The 20,652-nt window shown below is 43.6% G+C and overlaps 2 protein-coding genes across 5 annotated transcripts in view; one reads left to right on the forward strand and one right to left on the reverse strand.

The window, feature by feature from the left end:
* Positions 1-15,262, reverse strand: part of NSUN2 (NOP2/Sun RNA methyltransferase 2) — a 32,633-nt gene extending 17,371 nt beyond the window's left edge. For 2 of the 3 annotated variants that reach the window (XR_002943874.3, XM_024356546.3), the window contains exons 1-7: positions 14,773-15,217; positions 14,488-14,645; positions 13,761-13,865; positions 7,455-7,560; positions 5,105-5,176; positions 3,906-3,990; positions 2,004-2,196 (exon numbers count right to left, since the gene is read on the reverse strand). Coding sequence is in view for 2 of the 3 variants with exons in the window: in XM_024356546.3 (XP_024212314.3) it covers positions 2,004-2,196; positions 3,906-3,990; positions 5,105-5,176; positions 7,455-7,560; positions 13,761-13,865; positions 14,488-14,645; positions 14,773-14,868 (815 nt within the window). In the remaining variant the exon portion in view is untranslated. Of the gene's footprint in view, positions 1-2,003; positions 2,197-3,905; positions 3,991-5,104; positions 5,177-7,454; positions 7,561-13,760; positions 13,866-14,487; positions 14,646-14,772 lie in introns of all 3 variants that reach the window. The other variant, XM_016952928.4, reaches the window with a different exon arrangement.
* The window catches only part of SRD5A1 (steroid 5 alpha-reductase 1), a 35,315-nt gene continuing 29,846 nt past the window's right edge, over positions 15,184-20,652 (forward strand). Inside the window, exon 1 of one of the 2 annotated variants that reach the window (XM_001144570.6) lies at positions 15,184-15,757. In XM_001144570.6, the coding sequence (XP_001144570.1) occupies positions 15,465-15,757 (293 nt within the window). In that variant the 5' untranslated portion in view covers positions 15,184-15,464. The remainder of the gene's footprint in view (positions 15,758-20,652) is intronic. The other variant, XM_016952929.3, reaches the window with a different exon arrangement.

Genomic DNA, 20,652 nt, shown 5'->3' on the forward strand with positions numbered 1-20,652 from the left:
TACAAAACAAGTGTTACAAATATCAGTTAGGAAACAATCTCCATTTTCACCAACTGCAATCTACTTTCAGTTTTTGTTTTAGGGATTTTTCTAATGTATTATACTTTTAAATTATACTTCAATTTTCAAACAGAAAATAATGGATTTGAACAGTAAACTCCATTCACTATCTAAGGAGATATTAATGTGCTTCCATTTGGAAAAAACACTAGCAAGACTAATTTGCAGACCTAGGACACAGAACCTAAAATACTATTGAAAATCTCAGTTAATCAACAATGACACTTTAATCAGAATTACATGAATAATGACTAATAAGAAATTTTCCACAGTTAAGCTAATATATTAGCTAAATTTTTCCTACAATCACAGGTAAACATTTCTGACTTTCTACTTTTATTTAATGGAAGTTATTTTCATGTTTTTCAGAACCTAAAATACTATTGAAAAACTCAGTTAATCAACAATGGCATTTTAATCAGAATTACATGAATAATGACTAATAAATTTTCCACAGTAATTTCAATTAAGCTAATATAATAGCTAAATTTTTCTTACTAATAGCTAAATTTTTCTTACAATCACGGTTAAATTTCTAACTTTCTACTTTTATTTAATGGAAGTTATTTTCATGTTTTTGTTAATGGAAGCTCTTTCCATGTATATTTTATAATAAAGACTGGATTTGTTACTTTCTGTGTCTAATTTTATCTACCCTGTTTTCCCAGAAGGTAACGCCTGTTTTTGTTGGTTTTCTCTGTAAATGCTGATTTTCCTTGGTGGTCTAGCCGCGTGTACACGAGGGACTAGGTCTGCAGGATGGAAGTATCCCATGAGATGTAATCCACACTTTGCAATGGCATTCCTGGCTGTACACTAGTTGTTTGCATGGTAGAAATCCCACCACAATTTCAGAAATTTCCCCAGCTTGCAACCTCCTGCTCATAAGGTCACTGTGTTCTCAGATCTCAGAATATGATACAAGGAACAAGTTATCTTTCTGATCAAAAAACAGGGGTAGGAAAACATGAGACCCCAAGGAATACTGAAAAATTGCAACCTAGAGGAAAAAAAACTTTAGTTCATGACCTATTTTAAATTTTACTTTAAAGAGGGCTTTTTCCAGATTATTTTAACACTCAGCTATATTCAGAGCCACCAGCTGCAAGTTTCATACTGAGTTTTGCCATGAGCAGTAACTCTGCCACTTACTGAAACAAAATGGCATTCTTCCATAATGTGGTATCGTATCTAAAGCTTGCATTCTGTGCTAACAAGTTTTGTGGCAGCTTTTGAATTCTGGTCTTGACAAACTTATGTCATTCAGAAGTCATTATCACCTGGGATCATCATCCGTGCACCTCCTATGGGAACGGAACAGATGATGTCTTTAGTTTTGTTTCTTTCCTTTTAAAAAAACTTGTTAACTCTGTTATACCATGAGTATTATTTTATATCTAAACTCTAAATATCTAAAATGTTGACGTATTATCTCAAGAAAGGTATAAAAACACAAGTAAAATGAATTTCTTAAGGGCTTGAACTCCGAAATTTCTTTCATTCAACTAAATAACATAAAATCCAATGTGATTACGTGTTATTTTATGACAAAGATTTTTATATACTGTACTCACTGGAAGAACTAATACAAAATAGTTGGGATGCACAAATTGTTCCAAGCAATAACATCCTAAAACACACCACAATAAGAGTCTACGATTCTATTTTCCTCTTACGTATTTTCTCTGTTTTGTTTTGTTTTCTCTTTATCTTTCTGCAGGCTATTGCAACCACCCCTTCCTGTTCTTTATCCAGCATCTGCTGTGCTGCTTCTCATTAAGACGTATCTACGTGTCCATCTTTTGGTTTAGGCTCACGCTATCTTTCTCCGCACCCCAAGACTTATGTACAATTGTGTCATATTCATGCACAACTTCATTTTAGTCTCTATTTGACTTGATTTCTTTAGTGGATTTGGGCTTTCTGGCCAATAAGATAAATACCTGCAAGGGACATCACATAAAATTCGATCATAGAAGAGGATCTCTTTCCTGCCGTCCACATCTATCTGGAGCCTGGGTATGCTGGAGGCATCATGGTTGACCACCATGATGCAGGGGCTGCTCAGCCTCTTGGCTTGATGGACGAGCAGGTAGCAGCGCTTGTTGTCCACATCATTCGCAATAACAAATCCCTCTGAAGGCACAGAATTGCAGTGTCAGGTGAAATGGAGCCTAAGTGGAGTCACATCCTGAAATATGCGACCTCCAAAGGTCAGCCAGTGAGAAGCAGCAATCCCCCAAACTTAAGACCCACAGTCAAGGTTTTCCAGAATTACGTTAAGTGGTTCAAAAAAAGGAACCAGGTGGCTCTGGATGGATTTTGTGGACACTCGAATTTTGAAAGCCTCAAAAGTCATCTATTCAACAATTATTCACTTTGTGCCAATTACCATGCCAAAAATGTCTTTTCTATTATTAGTAACGATTAACTACAAAAAAAAAAAGGTGAGGAGAAAGGTGTAGAAACAACAAAATCACCTTACAAATGTTTCAAAATCCTGAACACGAGCCGGGACCCTGCTCTGACTGTGAGTCAGGCTCCTAGGGTGGGGCCCCAAGCACCTGAACACGGAAGCTCTTCCCGGGAGGCTCTGCAGGCTGGGAAGTCTACTGGGTGTGCCTCTGCTCATTTCTGGTTCTTCGCACACCCCCAGCAAAAAGGCAAATATACCAACAACATGTATGATCAAAGCCACCCTTCAAAACAGTATGAAACGCAAAACATCCACAATAGGAAAAGGAGAACTGCTGCTGCTGGGACACCAAGGCTCTTTACTGCCAATGTGGAGAAAACAACTAAAAACAGGGAAAAGTGAAGCAGGCTTTTTAGCCAAGGCATTATCTTTAAACAATATAAAAAAGAAGATTTCAAAAAACAGACCTAACAAATATGCCTATTAAAACAGAACTAGAGAAGTTTGCCTGAACAAAGGTAGGACGAGATGAAAGCTGACTCTAAAACATCACAAGGGGTATTTGTTTCCACTTAAGAGAAAGGGGCGTGGTGTCACTATAACAGCTGCCATTTCCTGAGCACCTCGCAAGCTACATACTGATTCGTCCCATTTCACATGGGATGTCTAACACTGTAAGTAACTTGCCGATTAGGATTTGAACCCAGGGAGTCTGATGGTAGCTTTTAACTACACACTACTACCCTTCATGTAAGGCAGTAAGTAATAATAATAATAATAATAGTAATAATAATGAACAAAGGTGGGGGAAAGGGGAAATTGTTACTAAAAATTCAAACAGTGAAATCTATCTTCTGTAAGTAGGCTTGATAAAGAAACACCATCTGCAGCCGGGCGTGGTGGCTCACACCTGTAATCCCAGCACTTTGGGAGGCCAAGGCGGGCGGATCACGAGGTCAGGAGATCGAGACCATCCTGGCTAACATGGTGAAACCCCGTCTCTACTAAAAATACAAAAAATTAGCCAGGCGTGGTGGCGGGCGCCTGTAGTCCCAGCTACTCGGGAGGCTGAGGCAGGAGAACGGCGTGAACCCAGGAGGTGGAACTTGCAGTGAGCCAACATCATGCCACTGCACTGGGCAACAGAGCAAGACTCCGTCTCAGAAAAAAAAAAAGAAATGCCATTCGTTTTTATAGAAAACACACATAATTCTAAAATAAAGCTCCCCCAAGGTATGAGTGTGTTTGTTTGAGTACTACTGACGGTGGTAGGCAAGATGTCCAGTTCTACTTCTGGTAGACAGAAAACCCAACTGCTTGTCATAGGAGACTTTAGAGCCAAATTAGCAGGCAAAGTTAGAGTCTTTTCCTTGTCTACAATCTGCCAAAGTGGCATTCCTACCCTTTTGAACACAAGTCCAATGCATACCTGGAAAGGGGACATTCATGTCGGCATGTAGCATTTCAATTAACTGTGTGGTCTTTGAGCCAGGTGCTGCACACATATCTAAGATCTATTAACAAAGCAAGAAACTGTTTCATGTTTTTAAAAAAACAAATATTCTACAGTTAATTTAAAGCAATTCTAGTTTTTCAATTTCTAGTCCAAGATCTAAATATACTTCTTTACAGAGTCTATAGCATGACATAGTTTACTTTTAGGGATTCTACACTGCCCCAAAATCACAGAATGATATAGGTACAGTCTCCAAAGAGGATGGGAGGAGAATGAAACTGGAAGCCAGTGAGACTAAATATAGACATGAACAAGTAAGAATCATGAAAACATAATGCTAAGGAACAGAGCTACCTAGGCTCAAATCTCAGCTCAGCCACTTATCAGCTCCGTAACCTCAGTTCAATTACTTCTCCTTGCTTCCATTTCCTCAACTGGAAAAATGGAGATGGTGACAGTATCTGCCCTTAGAGGGTTGTGTGAATGATAAAGCCAACTAATTCACCTAAAAAACACAGAGCAAGGCCAGGCACAGTGGCTCACACCTGTAATCCCAGCACTTTGGAAGGCCAAGGCAGGCAGATCGCCTGAGGTCAGGAGTTCGAGACCAGCCTGACCAACATGGAGAAACCCCGTCTCTACTAAAAATACAAAATTGGCCGGGTGTGGTGGTGCGCACCTGTAATCCCGGCTACTTGGGAGACTGAGGCAGGAGAATTGCCTGAACTCAGGAGGCGGAGGTTGCAGTGAGCCAAGATCGTGCCACTGCACTCCAGCCTGGACAACAAGAGTGAAACTCCGTCTCAAAAAAAAAAAAAAAGAAAAGAAAAAAGAGCACAGAGCAATGCTTGCCATACAATGAGCTCTCAATACATGTTCACTATCATTTTCAACCTAATTTAGCCAATCACCATCACTGAAGACAATCCATATAGTAAACAAATCAGTAAAACTAAAGGGGAGAAAATTTTCTAAACCATAAAAATTAAGTAGGACAAAAATGAAAAAAAAAAAAAAAAGAAACTAAGATATGTACATATCACTCTCTATCCAAAGTGAAAAGAAGAAAAAAAGGACTAATTATATTAAGAAAAAATGGTTTCATCGAAACAAACAGGCACGACACTGGTGACAAGCTGCCCGCCCACGCGTTTCGAGTTGCTGTACGCTACCTTGTGATGAGGCCGCACGTTGAGGAGCAGTGGCGGGATCATGCTAACAGCTTCCTGACGACTAATATTTCCCTTGAGGAAAAAAAAAAAATCAGCAACAATTAGGAAAAAAAAAAAAACGCAGACAATTTCAATCTTTGGCATTGTTTCAAAGGCAACGGGAAAACAGCACATAATCTTATACAGAACGAGAGAACTCATACTATCACACAGAACACTAAATGAGATGGATCTGTACACTAGCGGACAAATGGCTGCTATACCATTCAAATATTAGAAATTCAGGTATAATAGCAACTTCCATGAAAGAAAAGGGACTTGAAGCTTACAGAGCCCCAACTCCCCATCGCAGTAGAGCACAGAAGCTAGAGGGGCAGCTCTCAAAGACAGAAATGCTATTAAATATTTAAACAAATACCTTCAACAGACAGCATCAACTTAGGACAGAAAGTGACTGTCAGACGGTTTTTCCTTCTTGCCTAAAATTCTATTTCTTAGTCCTCCACTATTTTCAGACATAGCCCATGTCCACTTTCTATTTCTCATAACTACCTTTCAAAGAGATGAAGACATCAACCACTGCTTCCATCTTTCCATCTTTAGACCTTCAATATCTAAAATCCCTCACCACACTCCCTGCCTTCTGTCTTCTCTAGTGGGCCAGGACATCTGTTACAAGGCAGAACTATTCAGGTGCAGACAAAATCCTCCTGCCCTGCCCAGCACTAGCCTCAACCACACCTCTACTTTAACCGCCTTGAAGCTGAGGCTTCTGCTCCAACACAACCCTACAAAAGCTGGGACTTCTGGAAATGAACAGCCACCCAGGCATCCATCACTCACCTTAAACTCAGGCATGTGACTGTCAAGAGCCTTAAATACAGGCTTTTACACTGATGGCTGCTAATTTTCACCTCATGGGTTTCTGGCCAGCATGAGTCTGTGGTGATTCACTCACTAGGCACACTGACTCCAAGCTTTTGAGTTACACATGTGATCCTGATATGCCTGCCTTCTGTATCCATCCAAGGTTTCGATTAAAGCATTAAGTAAGATGGGGACATCCCGGCAGACAGTCACCAGATTCATGACCACCCTGTGTAGATGTTTTGTGGCCAGCTTTCCATAACCCAGAGGTTATTGCCATTCATCTCAAGAGCTCTCATTACGCTGACTCCTAATCAAAAACCTATACTAGTTCCCTACAACATTTGCTACCCACCCTAAACTCCCATCTCCTCCATCTTCCAAACATGCCAAAACCTGGCTCTTCCAACCTATCCATGTGTATCACACCCCACAAACCCCACGCTCTCTTCCAAGTGCAAACCTGAGCTATTCTCTAGCAGCTTACTGATCTCTATTTGGCCTTCCATCTAGATTAAAAGTTGAGCAGGAGAATCCTTTCGTGCACTGGTCTCAAGTACGAAATGGGGTTATGTGGCAGCACTTAGTTCCTGGTTCTTGTTACTATTCAGGAAGGAAAAGCCAGGCAGACACAAGCCCAGTTTAGTCGGTTACTTAGATGACAGAAGGCCAAAGTGAAAAAGAACCATAATCTAGTGACACACAGATTTACTAGAAAGTAGTAGTTTAGAAAATAGGAAGGACGAAACCTCTGATTTTAAATGTGAGACTAAGAATTCCAAAAAAACAAAAAACAAAAAAAAATACCCAAACTTTATGGGCATTCATTGAATTATTTAGTACATAAGCAAATAGCTGTTTTGCTGGGGATGGCCTGATGCTAAAGGTAAAAAGCTCAGCACCTGAACTGCACTCAAGGAATGTGGGTGGCTACAGAGAATGTGAAGACAGATGCCGTCCTGTGAGGACCAAAGCTGTGCTTAGGGGTTTTGTGGTTACCAAGAGCAACGTGTGGTAAGAAAAAAAAAAAAAAAAACAGTAAAAAGTAAAATCAAAAGCTTCACTTTTAGTAAAATAAATCAATTTTAAAAAACAGAACCAAAAACCTATTCCCCACCAAGATGGCCTTAAAAACATACTACTTTTTATGTACAACAGGCATCTGAAATGTGTACCTAAGAAGGAAATGAGAGTGCAGTGCTCACCCCAACCCTATAGCCATCCAAATACACAAGCAAGAGGAAACAAGAAATTAATTAGCTGGCATTGATATCCTTACTGAATTTCATGACTAGATAAACCAAACAAGGCAACGGATATACAAATAATCAGAAATCACAGGTGGTGCACACACTGCAGTTATCTTTACTGTGTGTGATGTCCACCTACTGCTTCTAGTGACAAGAACCTAAAAACAGAACTACACTACATCTATGCATTTTCAGGTTTAAGGAAACTAGCAAGTCTAAAGAAATCAACTTACAGATTCTGTTTCACTAACTAGAAACTGATGAAACTTTTCCAACTGTGGCGATTTTCTCAAGATTTTTCGACTTAAATTTGTGTGCCAGGCAAGTTCTTCAGGATACCTGACCAAAAAGAAAGCAAAACATTTATGGATTACAAATACTAAAGTCGTCTGTTGACAACTTTGTGCTTCTATCAGTCACATGCCAAATGAGACTTCGAATGTTGTTCTCCCTGCTCCTACTCACGATCCTCTACAGACAGTCAGCAACACTCAGAGATGTGTCGCTGTAGGCTTAAGGAACATGGCTCTAGCTACACCGTGGCCCAACCAGAAACAGGAGAGCCATGGGGGTTACAAGATTATGCATATTACTGTAATATTATAATGATGAAACGCTCGAGATCAGATGAAAAAGCGGACACTCCTCTGCTCTTCACCATTATAAGGTAACAATGGTAAGGTCATCAGAAAAAAAAGATACAAGATGACTTACTTCATGTGCAGATCACACAGAATCAAAATAATGCAGTGTCAGAGTGTCCCACAAATACCTGATTAGTTTTTTTTAAATATATTTTTCATTATTTCTAACACCAGTTCAATAATGCACTAAAATATTTTACATACCAAAAAAATCCTACCTTGGAAACCACTAATGCATTAACTTGAGCTCCTAGGCTGTTACCTATATATAACTAAGAATAAAGCATTACCTGCCATCATATCTGTGAATATATTTGAACTTTCTATAAATGATGACATCAATGTTATTTTTATTTTTTTTATTTTTTTTAATTAGGGGAGAAATGGGGGATACTAAAAACACTGCCTTTTTTTTTTTGAGACAGTCTCACTGTCACCTAGGCTGGAGTGTAGTGGTGTAATCTCAGCTCACTGCGACTTCTGCCTCCCGGATTCAAGTAATTCTCATGCCTCAGTCAGCCACCTGAGTAGCTGGGATTACAGACGTGTATTTTCAGTAGAGATGGGGTTTTGCCGTGTTGGCCAGGTTGGTCTCGAACTCCTGGCCTCGAGTGATCCGGCCGCATCAGTCTCCCAAAGTGTTGGGATTACAGGCATGAGCCACTGTACCCCACCCAGGATGTGCTTTGAAACTTGGCCTGCACCTATACAGGCATCTGCACCATACAAATGAGCACACTGATGTCACGCGGCACCATGCTCAATCCAATGCCAAACCAAGTGTACCACGTCACGCGGCCATAAATCTTAGTGTAGTTTCAGCAATTCTCACGAAACCTGAGATGCAGTAATACACTCAATTTAACAATGCAGGCTCACAATGTTTCCATGCGTCAAATTGTAGCTAGAGTGAAAACCATGAAAATAAAACTGGAATGTCTGGAAAACATAAACACATTTGACTGCTTTTAAACTCTGATTATTTGATGGAAACAAACTCAGGACTTAAAAGCCCGACACTGCTCAAGTCATAATATTACAAGATGTACCTGAAAAGCATTTTCTACCAAATAATGAAGACGAAACTGGCTGAATCTGTCCACGGCCACCCTCCAAAGGTCCCCAGCGCTTTGATTCTATCTCATATAGCCCAGTTCCCTCCTCGACATTTAATGTGTTCAAAAATATAAAGCCAAAAGAAAATCATATTCATAAGCCAATTTAAAAAAGAATTGTTTTAAATAATCTTTTGGACTCATTAGAGGCGAAATAGTAGGTTACATGCAAATTTGGCATTTGCTATAGTATTGGGCAAATATCTGCTGTGCCACTGTAACCTCTACTTGCAAACAGCCAAATGCCAGCTCATATAGTAACTGGTCTTCCTGAACTTGTCTGTCTCAAAGCTAGTACGATCATGTAAGTTATCGCCTTACCAAATCACTAAAACATCAATATGAACACCACATGCCATTTAGACTTATTGTAAAGAGCTGAATTTTCATTTTCAAATATAGATAAGCAGTCTAGATATACTTTGAACAAATATAGCCTTATATGTCTTATTCGTCAAATTTCTGATAGTCAAAATGTAAACGTACTATTACAAGATTAAAATTCTACAGTATTTATAATTGTGAAGGCTGTTGATCTCATGTAAAGAAACATTTAGGAACTCTGAAATATTTAAATACAAACAGAAACTAACAGATAAATGTTTATTTCCTCTGGGTACAGAGAACAGCCTGGGCAACAAAGCGAGGCCCTGTTTCTACAAGAAATGTTTTTAAATTATGTTTCTTATACAGCTTTAGGAACAGCATCATCTTTTTATGAACCAAAAAATGTTTATTAAATCTTTGTAGATTTTAACATCAAACAAAATGAGAGGTATATTTAATTTTTAGTTACTTAATTCAAATTTAGCTTGTGTCTTTTAAGAAAAAATCCTATTTGGGCTTTTTAGAGGATAAGTTAAAAGGACCACTGTCATCTTTGCATATCAAAAATTCTCAAGTGGTAAGAACTCTGTAAATATATACAACATCTATGACAAACCATCCTCAATCTAGACATTAAAAAGCACGTAAACAGGTGAGGTGCAGTGGCTCATGCCTGTAACACCAGCACTTTGGGAGACCAAGGTGGGCAGATCACTTGAGGTCAGGAGTTCAAGACTAGCCTGTCCAACATGGCAAAACCCCAACTGTACAAAAAATAGAAAAAATAGCTGGGTATGGTGATGGGGGAATGTAATCCCAGCTACCTGGGACGCTGAGGTGGGAGGATCACCTGAGCCCAGGAGGTGGAGGTTGCAGTGAGCTGAGATCATGCCACTGCACTCCAACCTGGGCAACAGAGACCTTGTCTCAAAAAAAAAAAAAAGTAAACAGCACATAAATAGAATGACAATAAGGTGCACTCTGAACGATTGGTTGTCAAAACAATGCTTCTATAAGAATGCTTTAGGATAATTTCTCATTGTTCTGAGTCTATGGAAAGTAAGAAAAAAATGAAACTGGCCCAAGCTATGGTCCTATACATAACTTTCCTTCTAGAAAATGTAATTTCAAAAAACGTTTTCCTAAATTATATTTCACTATGTACCAGAGGATTGGGAAGAATATTACATGATCTATTTCTGCATCTTGAGCAATACAGAAAATTACCAGAAGTCCTGGAAAGCTTCTGCTTTACTTGCTTGCTGAGAGATTTAGTACCCTAAAACTGACAGATGAATTTGAATAAATAAATGTTTAGAGAACACAGCTGCCAAGAAACTGGCATTGGCCAGGAATGGTGGCTTATGTCTGTAATCCCAGCACTTTGGGAAACCAAGGCAGGAAGATTGCTTGAGCCCTGGAATGCAAGACCAGCCTGGGCAACAAGGTGAAACTCCATCTCTACAAAAAAATTAAAAAAATTAGCCAGGCGTGGTGGCATGCACCTGTAGCCCGAGCTACTCAGGAGGCTGAGGTGGGAGGATCACTTGAGCCTAGGAGGTCAAGGCTGCAGTGAACCGTCATGACATCACTGCACTCCAGCCTGGGTGACAGAGTGAGACCCTGTCTCAAAATAAAATATAGAGAAACCATCATTGATAATGGAAAAAGCCAAATATTAGAAACCCAGATCTACAATGTTTTGTTCATACCCTTCAGCTGTGTGTTCAGAAAATTAAAGCAAACAAAAACATAGCTGGCTGTTGGCAGAGAGCAATTCACCTTCATTCTTCAACTACAGACAACCTGCAGATTCTAAGAGTTTGGTAATTACCTTGTCATATACCCAGACCCATTGTTAAACAAGGTGGAAAAGCAGCTATTAAATGTTAAAAGGGCTGATCAAATCCAAGTTTAACTGTAGTTTGCAGAGAATAATAAAAAACTAGCAAGCCTTATTGACATCGTATGGTTTCTCCTAGTTTGTTGGAGCCTGCAGAAGAAAATGCCCACATTGAGGTGCCTTAAGAGCAAACCTCTTCCCTATAGACACATGCTGAAACGTTCCTCCTGGACAGGAACTTCATCTTAAAAGCATTTCTTATCCCATCTCTGTGCTTCTAAACACAAGGTTTTAGAAACAAATGTTTCCAGGTGATTGTGTGAAGCAGCACATACATGCATCACTGCTAAAAATACAAACATGCCCGAGGAGAATCGTAATCCTGTCTTCTTAAAATATTTTAGATGGTTTGGCTTCGTGTTCCCACCCCAATTTCACCTTGAATTGTAATATTCCCCACGTGTCAAGGGCAGGACGAGGTGGAGATAATTAAATCCCGGGGCCGTTTCCCTCATGTTGTTCTCACAACAGTGAGTTCGTTCTCAGGGGGAGATCTGATGGTTTATAAGGTGCTTCTTCCTTTGCTCAGCACTCATTCTCTCTCCTGCCACCCTGTGCAGAGAGATCTTCCGCCATGATTTTAAGCTTCCTGAGGCCTCCCCGGCCATGTGGAAATGTGAGTCAATTAAGCCTCTTTCCTTTATCTATACATTACTCAGGGATGTCCTTATAACAGTGTGAAAATGGACTACTACAGTATCAGACCTCTACTTCAAGTACAACACAATCAGTGTCGTCAATCAAATCTTCAAACCAAACGACTTGAGCAAAGTCTACAACCTAGTTACCAGGAGGAAGAAAAGCTTGATCTCGTGAAGGTTACCTCACCTCAGCAATGCCATAACTAGAGGCTGAAAAACATCTACCTTTTCCACTGATCTCACTACAGTGGACAATTAGTGACCACTAACAGCAACGCAGCACCCGTATCATTTTCCTATACTGTACCCTTCAAGCTTTTAAAAATCTAAGATGTGGCATATCTATTCTTTTTTCCCTTTTTGAGACATGGTCTTGCTCTGTGGCCCAGGCTGGAGTGCAGTGGCATGATCTTGGCTTACTGCAACCTCCACCTCCTGGGTTCAAGCGATTCTCATGCCTCAGCCTCCCTAGTGTCTGGGATTACAGGCGTGTGCCACCATGCCTGTCTAATTTTTGTATTTTTAGTAGAGATAGGGTTTCACGATGTTGGTCATATTTATTCCTATATCCCTGCAACACATTCCATGATGGTGATATTCGGTCTTGATACTGGTTGAATACTGACTTAATGTTTGGCCAGTCAGCATTCATTGTGAATGTATATGCTTATCTGTGATAGGGACAATGAAAATCCAAACAGCCAATGAAAGAAAAACAAGCAAATCTGTACCCCATGATTAATGAAAATCTGACCTTGATTTGCGAACACTAAAGGTTATCCAAAAAGGAAAGATAACACTACGTACTGGAATAGTCAAAACCTCAAAAGTTGATGCAAAACGCTTAATTTGGCAGGGCGCAGTGGCTCACGCCTGTAATCCCAGCACTTTGGGAGGCCGAGGTGGGCGGATCATGAGGTCAGGAGATGAGACCATCCTGGCTAACAAGGTGAAACCCCGTCTCTACTAAAAATACAAAAAAATTGGCCGGGCGTGGTGGCGGGCACCTGAAGTCCCAGCTACTCGGGAGGCTGAGACAAGAGAATGGCGTGAACCAGGGAGGTGGAGCTTGCAGTGAGCCAAGATGGTGCCACTGCTCTCCAGCCTGGGAGACAGAGTGAGACTCCGTCTCCAAACAAACAAACAAAAAACGGCTTAATTCACCTTTTCATGCATTACTTTTCTGAGAACTCAATACCTCAAAGTTAATAATAACGACTTTCCCACTTATATAAGTTAACTGAAGGACTGGCGCCTCCGGAGTTCTCCAAGCATCTTTACAAGATGCTATCAGCACAAGGGATCACCTTCATACAACTGAGACTAGAACCGAGCCATGAGGAATAGGTAACCCAGAAGGCACCTCCAGGACAGGTCAAGAAAGAGGTAGCTCCCAGAGTAGTAGCTCGCTTGGGTGCTGAGACTCGGAAATGCTACATTGGCTGGTGCAGTCTGTACTGCGAAGTACCAGGAGACAACCTGACAGCAGACAGTGGTAACCTGTCTGTAATGGAAAACACTAAGAGACTACCTACCAGGAAACTGTTGTCAAGCTAAGTCTGTCCTTTTTCTGAAGGCAAAGCAGCCACTCTGCAACAGTTTTGATGTGAGAAAACAAGGGCTGTAACATGGAGCTGGCGGAAGTGGTGACATAAAGGAAGAGGCTGGATGTACTAGGAAGAGCTGGCTGAAATCAGTGACTCATAAAGCTGCAAATCGCAAATCGCATGAAAACTTGCGTAGCAATGTAATGTTGATAAAAGCACCAGGTACTAGAACATTAGGATGTTTGCAAAGTATACCCAAGCTCTTTCATGTTAACAGCAAATGCAGTACCAAGAAATATAATTCAAGTGATAGAGATTAATATCCCAAATAAATATTCGGCATGAAGCACTGTGGTACCTACCAACTCAGTGGCTGTGGAACTTCAACTTTCTGACCGTCCACCTCCAGGTCCTCCAATTCCTTAAAATATTTGTTCTTCAAGCAATGGAGAATCTCTTTTGCGTGGCTATTGAAAAATAAGGAAGTTTCAAACTGATGTAAAAAACTAAGTTAATACATTGTATCTTCTTAAATTTAAGACTGCAAGTGTTTTAAAACTAAAACCAACTTTTGCATGGAGAGTAAACATTCTTTAGTCACTACTTTTACACTGTATGCCTTCAAAATTTAAGCAATCCACACTGTTTGAGCCCTAAGAGCAACACTGCATTCCTTCTCTCCTAAGCATATCCTACAGTTATAGTTTTACTTGCGACTCATTTAGAAAGATGTAACTACAAAGATGGAGGGGGGGCGCGGAGGGGGGGAGAACCAAGGGGTTTTATGCATTCTCTATAAATTCTCTTACGTTCCAAAAGGTAAGACCCTCAGCTTCCCTCCTGGAAGATTCCCCAGGAGCCGACTCTTCCTCAGATCTCATTTTCATTTCGTCTTCTAACCTTGCGCCTGCAATACCTCCGTGACCATTTCATTAGACCCTGTGCTCCCCACCTCAATGCTTCCTGAATCCAAACCGCTGAAACGCCACGGTTCTCTGGCACTGTAACACTTGTCGAAGAAAACACCGTCGCCTTTAACCTCCAGCATCCTGGCCCCAGCTCCCAAAAAATCAGGCACTGCCTCCCTACCTTTTGTAACCAGTAATTCTTAAAGTGGCCGGGAGCGGCTCCCTGAGAGCGTCCATGAACTGGCCCCACTCGCCCTCGGGCACGATCTTGAGCTCCTGGTAGTAGTGCTCGAACAGCTTGTTCTCCTTGACGATCTCGGGGTAGCCTCCTTCCCAGCCCTGAGGAAGGAAAGAGACGTCTACCCCGAGGCCCAAGGAGCCGCCCCCTCGCCGCCGCCTCGCAGGCCTCGGGGTCCGGGAAGCCCAGGAGGAGCCCCTGGCCCGCCCGCCGGGTCCCGGCTCCTACCGCCTCGCCGCGCTTTCCACCACCCTCGGCGCCATCCTCCGCGTCCTCCGGCCGCTGCTGTTGCTGGAGCCGCCGGCCCCGCGACCGCCGCCCCATAGCCCACGCGGCCGCGCACGCAGCACGCAGAAACCGGCCCGCCACGGCCAGAACTCTCGCCCTACACCTCCCGGGACTTCCGGCCGGAAACCAAGGCCCCACGTGTCCGGGCCTGGTCCTTTCGGGGACCTTTGGGGACCATCCAGGAATAAGCCCAAAGCGCACAACCCGTCTTTCAGAAAAGCGGCGTGAGAGGGAAAACAGCGAACAGCTCTAAGGGGAAAAAAATGCTCCAGGAAGCAGCCACAAAGGCGTCTCCGCGCGAAGCGCCCAGGTTTCCCACGCGGGCTCAAGGAGCTCCGCGGACAGCCTGAAGCCGCGCGTGCGCAGAGCGGCGCGGGGTTACTGCACCCCGGCGTGGGTGGGGCGCTTGCAGGTCCCTCCCCGCGCAAGTGCTCGCCCCGCCCCCGGGGCCGCACCCACAGCCCCGGCTACCCCGGAGAAGCCTGACTTGAGAACCCTTTCTGCAGTGTCCCGGCAGTGCGGGACTCCGGTAGCCGCCCCTCCGGTAGCCGCCCCTCCTGCCCCCGCGCCGCCGCCCTATATGTTGCCCGCCGCGGCCTCTGGGGCATGGAGCACGCTGCCCAGCCCTGGCGATGGCAACGGCGACGGGGGTGGCGGAGGAGCGCCTGCTGGCCGCGCTCGCCTACCTGCAGTGCGCCGTGGGCTGCGCGGTCTTCGCGCGGAATCGTCAGACGAACTCAGTGTACGGCCGCCACGCGCTGCCCAGCCACAGGCTCCGAGTGCCAGCGCGGGCCGCCTGGGTGGTGCAGGAGCTGCCCTCGCTGGCCCTGCCGCTCTACCAGTACGCCAGCGAGTCCGCCCCGCGTCTCCGCAGCGCGCCCAACTGCATCCTCCTGGCCATGTTCCTCGTCCACTACGGGCATCGGTAACGTCCCCGGCCCCCGGCCCCCTACCCTACTCCCGGCCCGGCGTCCTCTCCGACCCTCCCCTCACTGCCCGGTGCCCTCTCCCCGAAGCCTCCCCCACCCAGATGCCCTCTCCCTGCCAGATCCCGCGGGGCGTCCCCCATCTGCACGGGTGCCCTTCCCCGAGTCCCCCGGCCCCGGGAGTTTGGAAACCAGAAGGGATTCGTCTGGAAAGGGCGGGAAACAAAGGACTGGAAGGGAGTGATGGAAAAAAACATGATGAAACTGATCTGGAAAGAGCCACTCAGTGGTCCTAGGTTTGGTTTCCTTAGCCGGGCGCGGTGGCGCCTGTCTGTAATCCCAGTTACTCGGGAGTCTGAGATGGAAGAATCGCTTGAACCCGAGAGGCGGAGGTTACAGTGAGCCGAGATCTCGCCACTGCCCTCCAGCCTGGGTGACAGAGCGAGACTCTGTCTCAAAATTAAATATATAAAAATAAAGAGTTAAAAAGTAAAAATCTAAAATAAAAATGAAGACTAGATTTTGTTCCCTTAGATCACGACTGTGGGGGCGGGGGGGAGGGGGTTGGCCGAGAGTCTAATGCTGATGGTCGGTCTTGAGGGCCACTGGTTTCTACTCCTTTCTGCCGGTTCCCCTTTTGGTATCTTTGGTGATGGTGGAGCTGTTTTCTCCCAGCCAAGTGATCAGCTGCAACTGGAAACCTGGTGTCCTAAAACTGCCTAGCAGTTTCTCCTTATAGGCTTGATCACTTTCAGAGACTTTCATGTCCCCCTTATGCAAGGGACCCCAGGATTGTGGGGGTGGCTTTCCAGGCAGCAACCTTAAACCTTAAACAAACGAAGTCTTAAAGATGACTTCTAAATCTTTCAAGGTTTTTGTTTTTTTGAATATTTGAAAACTGGCTGTGTCTGAAATCTTCAAGCCTTCTAATAAGTTGGGGTTCTCTCCAGGTCATATCTTTTGGCTTTTACACAGCCAAAGCAAACGACAGGTCGAAAGTTCAAAATTAAATTTTAAACGTTTTCATTCAGGCTCTGGAAAGCTTCACAGTTAAAAAGGATGTCTCTACACCCAAGGAAGTTGAACTCACTGGCTGTGTGACTATGGGCAGTTTACCCAACCTTTCTGATTTGGGGTCCCACCTTAAAACACTCACTTCCCAGAGAGACAGGAAGAACTCAGTGTGTGTTTATAAGCCTCTCTTCTTTCTCCTGGTGTCATGCATTCCAGCGAAGAGAAAGTACACAGCTCCACTACTTGGAACCAGTGTTGTACCCAGCACAGTTTTTGGTACCTGAGTTCCCTGAAAACCAGCACCTTACCCTGTAACTGGTGCAGTCTGTGTCCTCAGTGTGCTTTGATGACTTGCACTTTAAACAAGGGCAAGTCAACATTCATCAGAGGCTTAGTGAGTACTGTGTGCCTGAAACTCTTTACCATTGCTTTATTTTTTTTTTGGAATGGGATCAACCATTGCTACAATTTGAATATTAGTCAGACTTTGCTGTTTGTATATACTTTTCCATAAATATACCAGAAGCTGTATGTCTGTTTCTTTATGGCTAAAAGCAATCTCAGGTCAGAGTATTCGGTGCTATCCTAGTCCCATCACTCATGACCCCGGATGAGTTACTAAGCTGCCCCGCATCAAGGTTTCCCCACCTGTAGAATGGGCATGGTGATGGAACCCCCCTGTGGGATCACATGAATTTAGAGCAAAGGCAACTCCCTAAAATGCTTGCATGGTGCTGGCGCATCTGAGTGCTCAGTACACAATACCTAGCACTATTTTGCATTGCTGTGAATGCACATCCAGACATGTACTCTGTGTGTCATTCATGTGCACTGCTGCCAGCCTCATGTGCCAGCAAAACTGTGGTGTTGGAAATCAAGGGAACACTTTACAAAGTTTTGCCTGACATCCCAAGTGGAAGCTTTTTAACTTGAGACATCATGTTTCGTTGTACCTACATTCACTCAAGCAGAAAAATGAATGCAGCCTCCCAAAGGGCCAGAGTCACCTTGAATGATAGAACTTGAACAGCTCATTCATACAGAGTAGAACACGGAGGCACAGCATGCTGCTGTCTTCCCTGAGGCTGTTGGATAAGGAGCTGCTGGGATGAAAGCCCACTTCCTATACTAATAGTTTAAAAGCTGCTCCAAGAGGATTGACTGGGTCAGGGATAGTTTTTTTTTTTTAATTGCTAGGCTATTTTTTTTTTTTGAGTTGTACATGTTATTGTGTACATAGTCTATGTGGTTTGGGGACATTTACGTTTTCCAAATAGAAAAGATAAACATTTTCCATTCTACCCAAGCAACTAATTTATTAAACAGTCACTTGATCTAAGTCATGAGCACTTGGAAGAGAACCAGAGTGGAAACAGCATTTAGCACTGAACACAAACCATCCCAGCAGCCCCTGGAAGCGTCCTGGAGCCCTTTATTTGCACAGGGCCCTGCAGAGAACGGAGAACACCACACCCGGTGAGAGGAGGCTGTGGGTACAAGGATGACTCTTATGAAAGGCAGGAGAAAAGTGAGCCTGAGGAGGCGCTGGCCAGGCAGAGCCAGTAGCACCTTACACAACCTGACAGGTGTGCACACAGGCCCTGTGCTGACCTGTGAGGTTTCGCTGGAGTGAGGTTGGGCCCTGCCTTGGGGAGCTAGAGCCTCTTTTGGGAGTGGCAAGGACCAGAGCCAGGTCCAGGGACTTTCCACAGTCCATGAGGCCTGAAGGCAGCAGCAGAGCTACAGATCTTCCTAGAGCAACTGACAGTTCTGGGAACAATGAGTACAGGACAGTGAGGTCAAGGAGGGAGGAAAGGTGAAGGAAGGGATAGAGGGAATGGTGCGCTTTCATGTATTTATTCAGCAAACACTTAGGGAAGACTTACGTGCCAGTGAGGATTTCTGGACCGGGCGCTGTGCTGGGGATATAGTGACAAGACATTCCCTTTGAGTTGAGGAGTAAAAGACAGGTTATGGAGAATCTATGGGGTCTTTTGGACACAAACACCAGGGAGGGAAGGACAGGCTGCCTGGAAGGGGACAAGGCTGGGGTGGGGGGATAGCCGTGACGCAGGACGAGCTGTGGTCCTAACCAGTTCCCCCAGGAGGGCAAAGGACATTTTCAGTTTTTTAGGCTGGGCGCAGTGGCTCATGCCTGTAATCCCAGCACGCTGGGAGGCCGAGGAAGGTGGATCACACGAGGTCAGGAGTTCAAGACCGTCCTGACCAACATGCTGAAACCCTGTCTCTACTAAAAATACAAAATTTAGCTGGGTGTGGTGGCGCATGCCTGTAATCCCAGCTACTTGGGAGGCTGAGGCAGGAGAATCGCTTGAACCCAGAGGTGGAGGTGCAGTCCAGCCTGGGCAACAAGCGCTAAACTCCATCTTAAAAAGAAGTCATAGCGTTTTTTGGAGCAGACCAATTCATGAATCAGCACCAAACCACAAGCAGTATGAGCTCCACCTAGAAGGTGTGTGGGAAAGCGATTTTGTAAGACGTGTTTGCACAAGCAAGACAAAGGAAGCATTTGATTGGTCAGAGTGGAAAGTTCCGGAGGTTAGTGGGTGGTTTCTGCTTGGCACAATCTCTCATTAGAAGTCACTTGGCAGTTTCTGATTGCTTTAAGTTTCCTTCCACTGTTGGGTTTCCATGTGCTTATGTAAGACACAAGACACCATCTCAGCCTAATGGCCTTCTAATTAATTTGTTTTCATAAGGGCATACTGAATCCTTGGCCCTTGCCTCATAGATTGGAATAATCTGAGAAAAGAAAAACTTCTATTCAAAAGTGTAGGATGATGAAAAGTGAAATAATGATAGCCAAGCACTTATTTTAAGCATGCTTTGTTGGCAGCTGTGCAATTTGGCCATCATTTCAAAAGTCTTTTACAGAAGGAAAGGCTAGGTGAAAGGAACAGACCCAAATCTAGGAAGTGCCATAGATTTCAATGGTCTCAAGTTGTTAGGGGAAAAAAGCAATAAAGTCGATCATTAAAATTAACCACTCTCAGTTTTAAACATTTAAAAATTATTAAATCCACCATGGCCTAAATTACTCCCATATAACCAAATTCTCTATTTCATTGTTCCCAAACTTGGGGGTACAACATTATAGGTTGTCCTGAAAGATGACGTCCAGTCGCTTTGAGAGTCAAATCATTTGCTGAATAAATGCCTTGTTGTTATAAGTAAACCAAGGGATTATTATTCCAGTTTGTTGGGAAAATATTTCAAGACATACTTCTTTAGTTCCCTGTGTGAATTAAACAGGCATAGAACTTGCTTGCAAGACGACAAAACCCAAACATCTTACTTTAAACGCTTTAAAGAATAGTCATTCCAAGTAGTTGCTTGCATTTTCATCCTCTGGAATGCATACCGTGCTATACTTTGAGTCTTTCCCCTTTGGAGCAGATCCCATCGAGCATATGAGTATGAACAGTTATTTACCAGTTACTTGGGCTTATACTGTATGGGTAATTCTGCCGGTTTGAATAGCTGGAGAAATCACTCAAGTGCTGCTTAGGAGCAGACGTTTGAGAAGCTCGGAGTTCTCAGTGCCCTTGTGTGGGTGCCACCCCACAGCCCTCGCGGACAGTAAGAATGGAGATGGAGGCAGCCCCGATGATTTTGTTCTTTTCAATAATCCATTTTTCTTCCTGGGTGCTTATAGGGCACTTTCTTTTTCCTTAGATAGATAATCTGTGTTTGCTTGTTTATTAATTTCGCCTGATTTTCTCCAAGCCTTTTTAGGAAATTGAATTTAGCCCAGGAAATTGAATTTCTCCATGTCTCTCATTCTGTCTGTTCTGAATGTTAGGTGCCAGGACTTAAGATACTTGTCAATATTGTATGTGAACAAACTTACAGGTGAAAT

This window comes from Pan troglodytes, chromosome 4, assembly GCF_028858775.2.
Source record: "Pan troglodytes isolate AG18354 chromosome 4, NHGRI_mPanTro3-v2.0_pri, whole genome shotgun sequence".
In the NCBI taxonomy this organism is placed as follows: Eukaryota; Metazoa; Chordata; class Mammalia; order Primates; family Hominidae; genus Pan; species Pan troglodytes.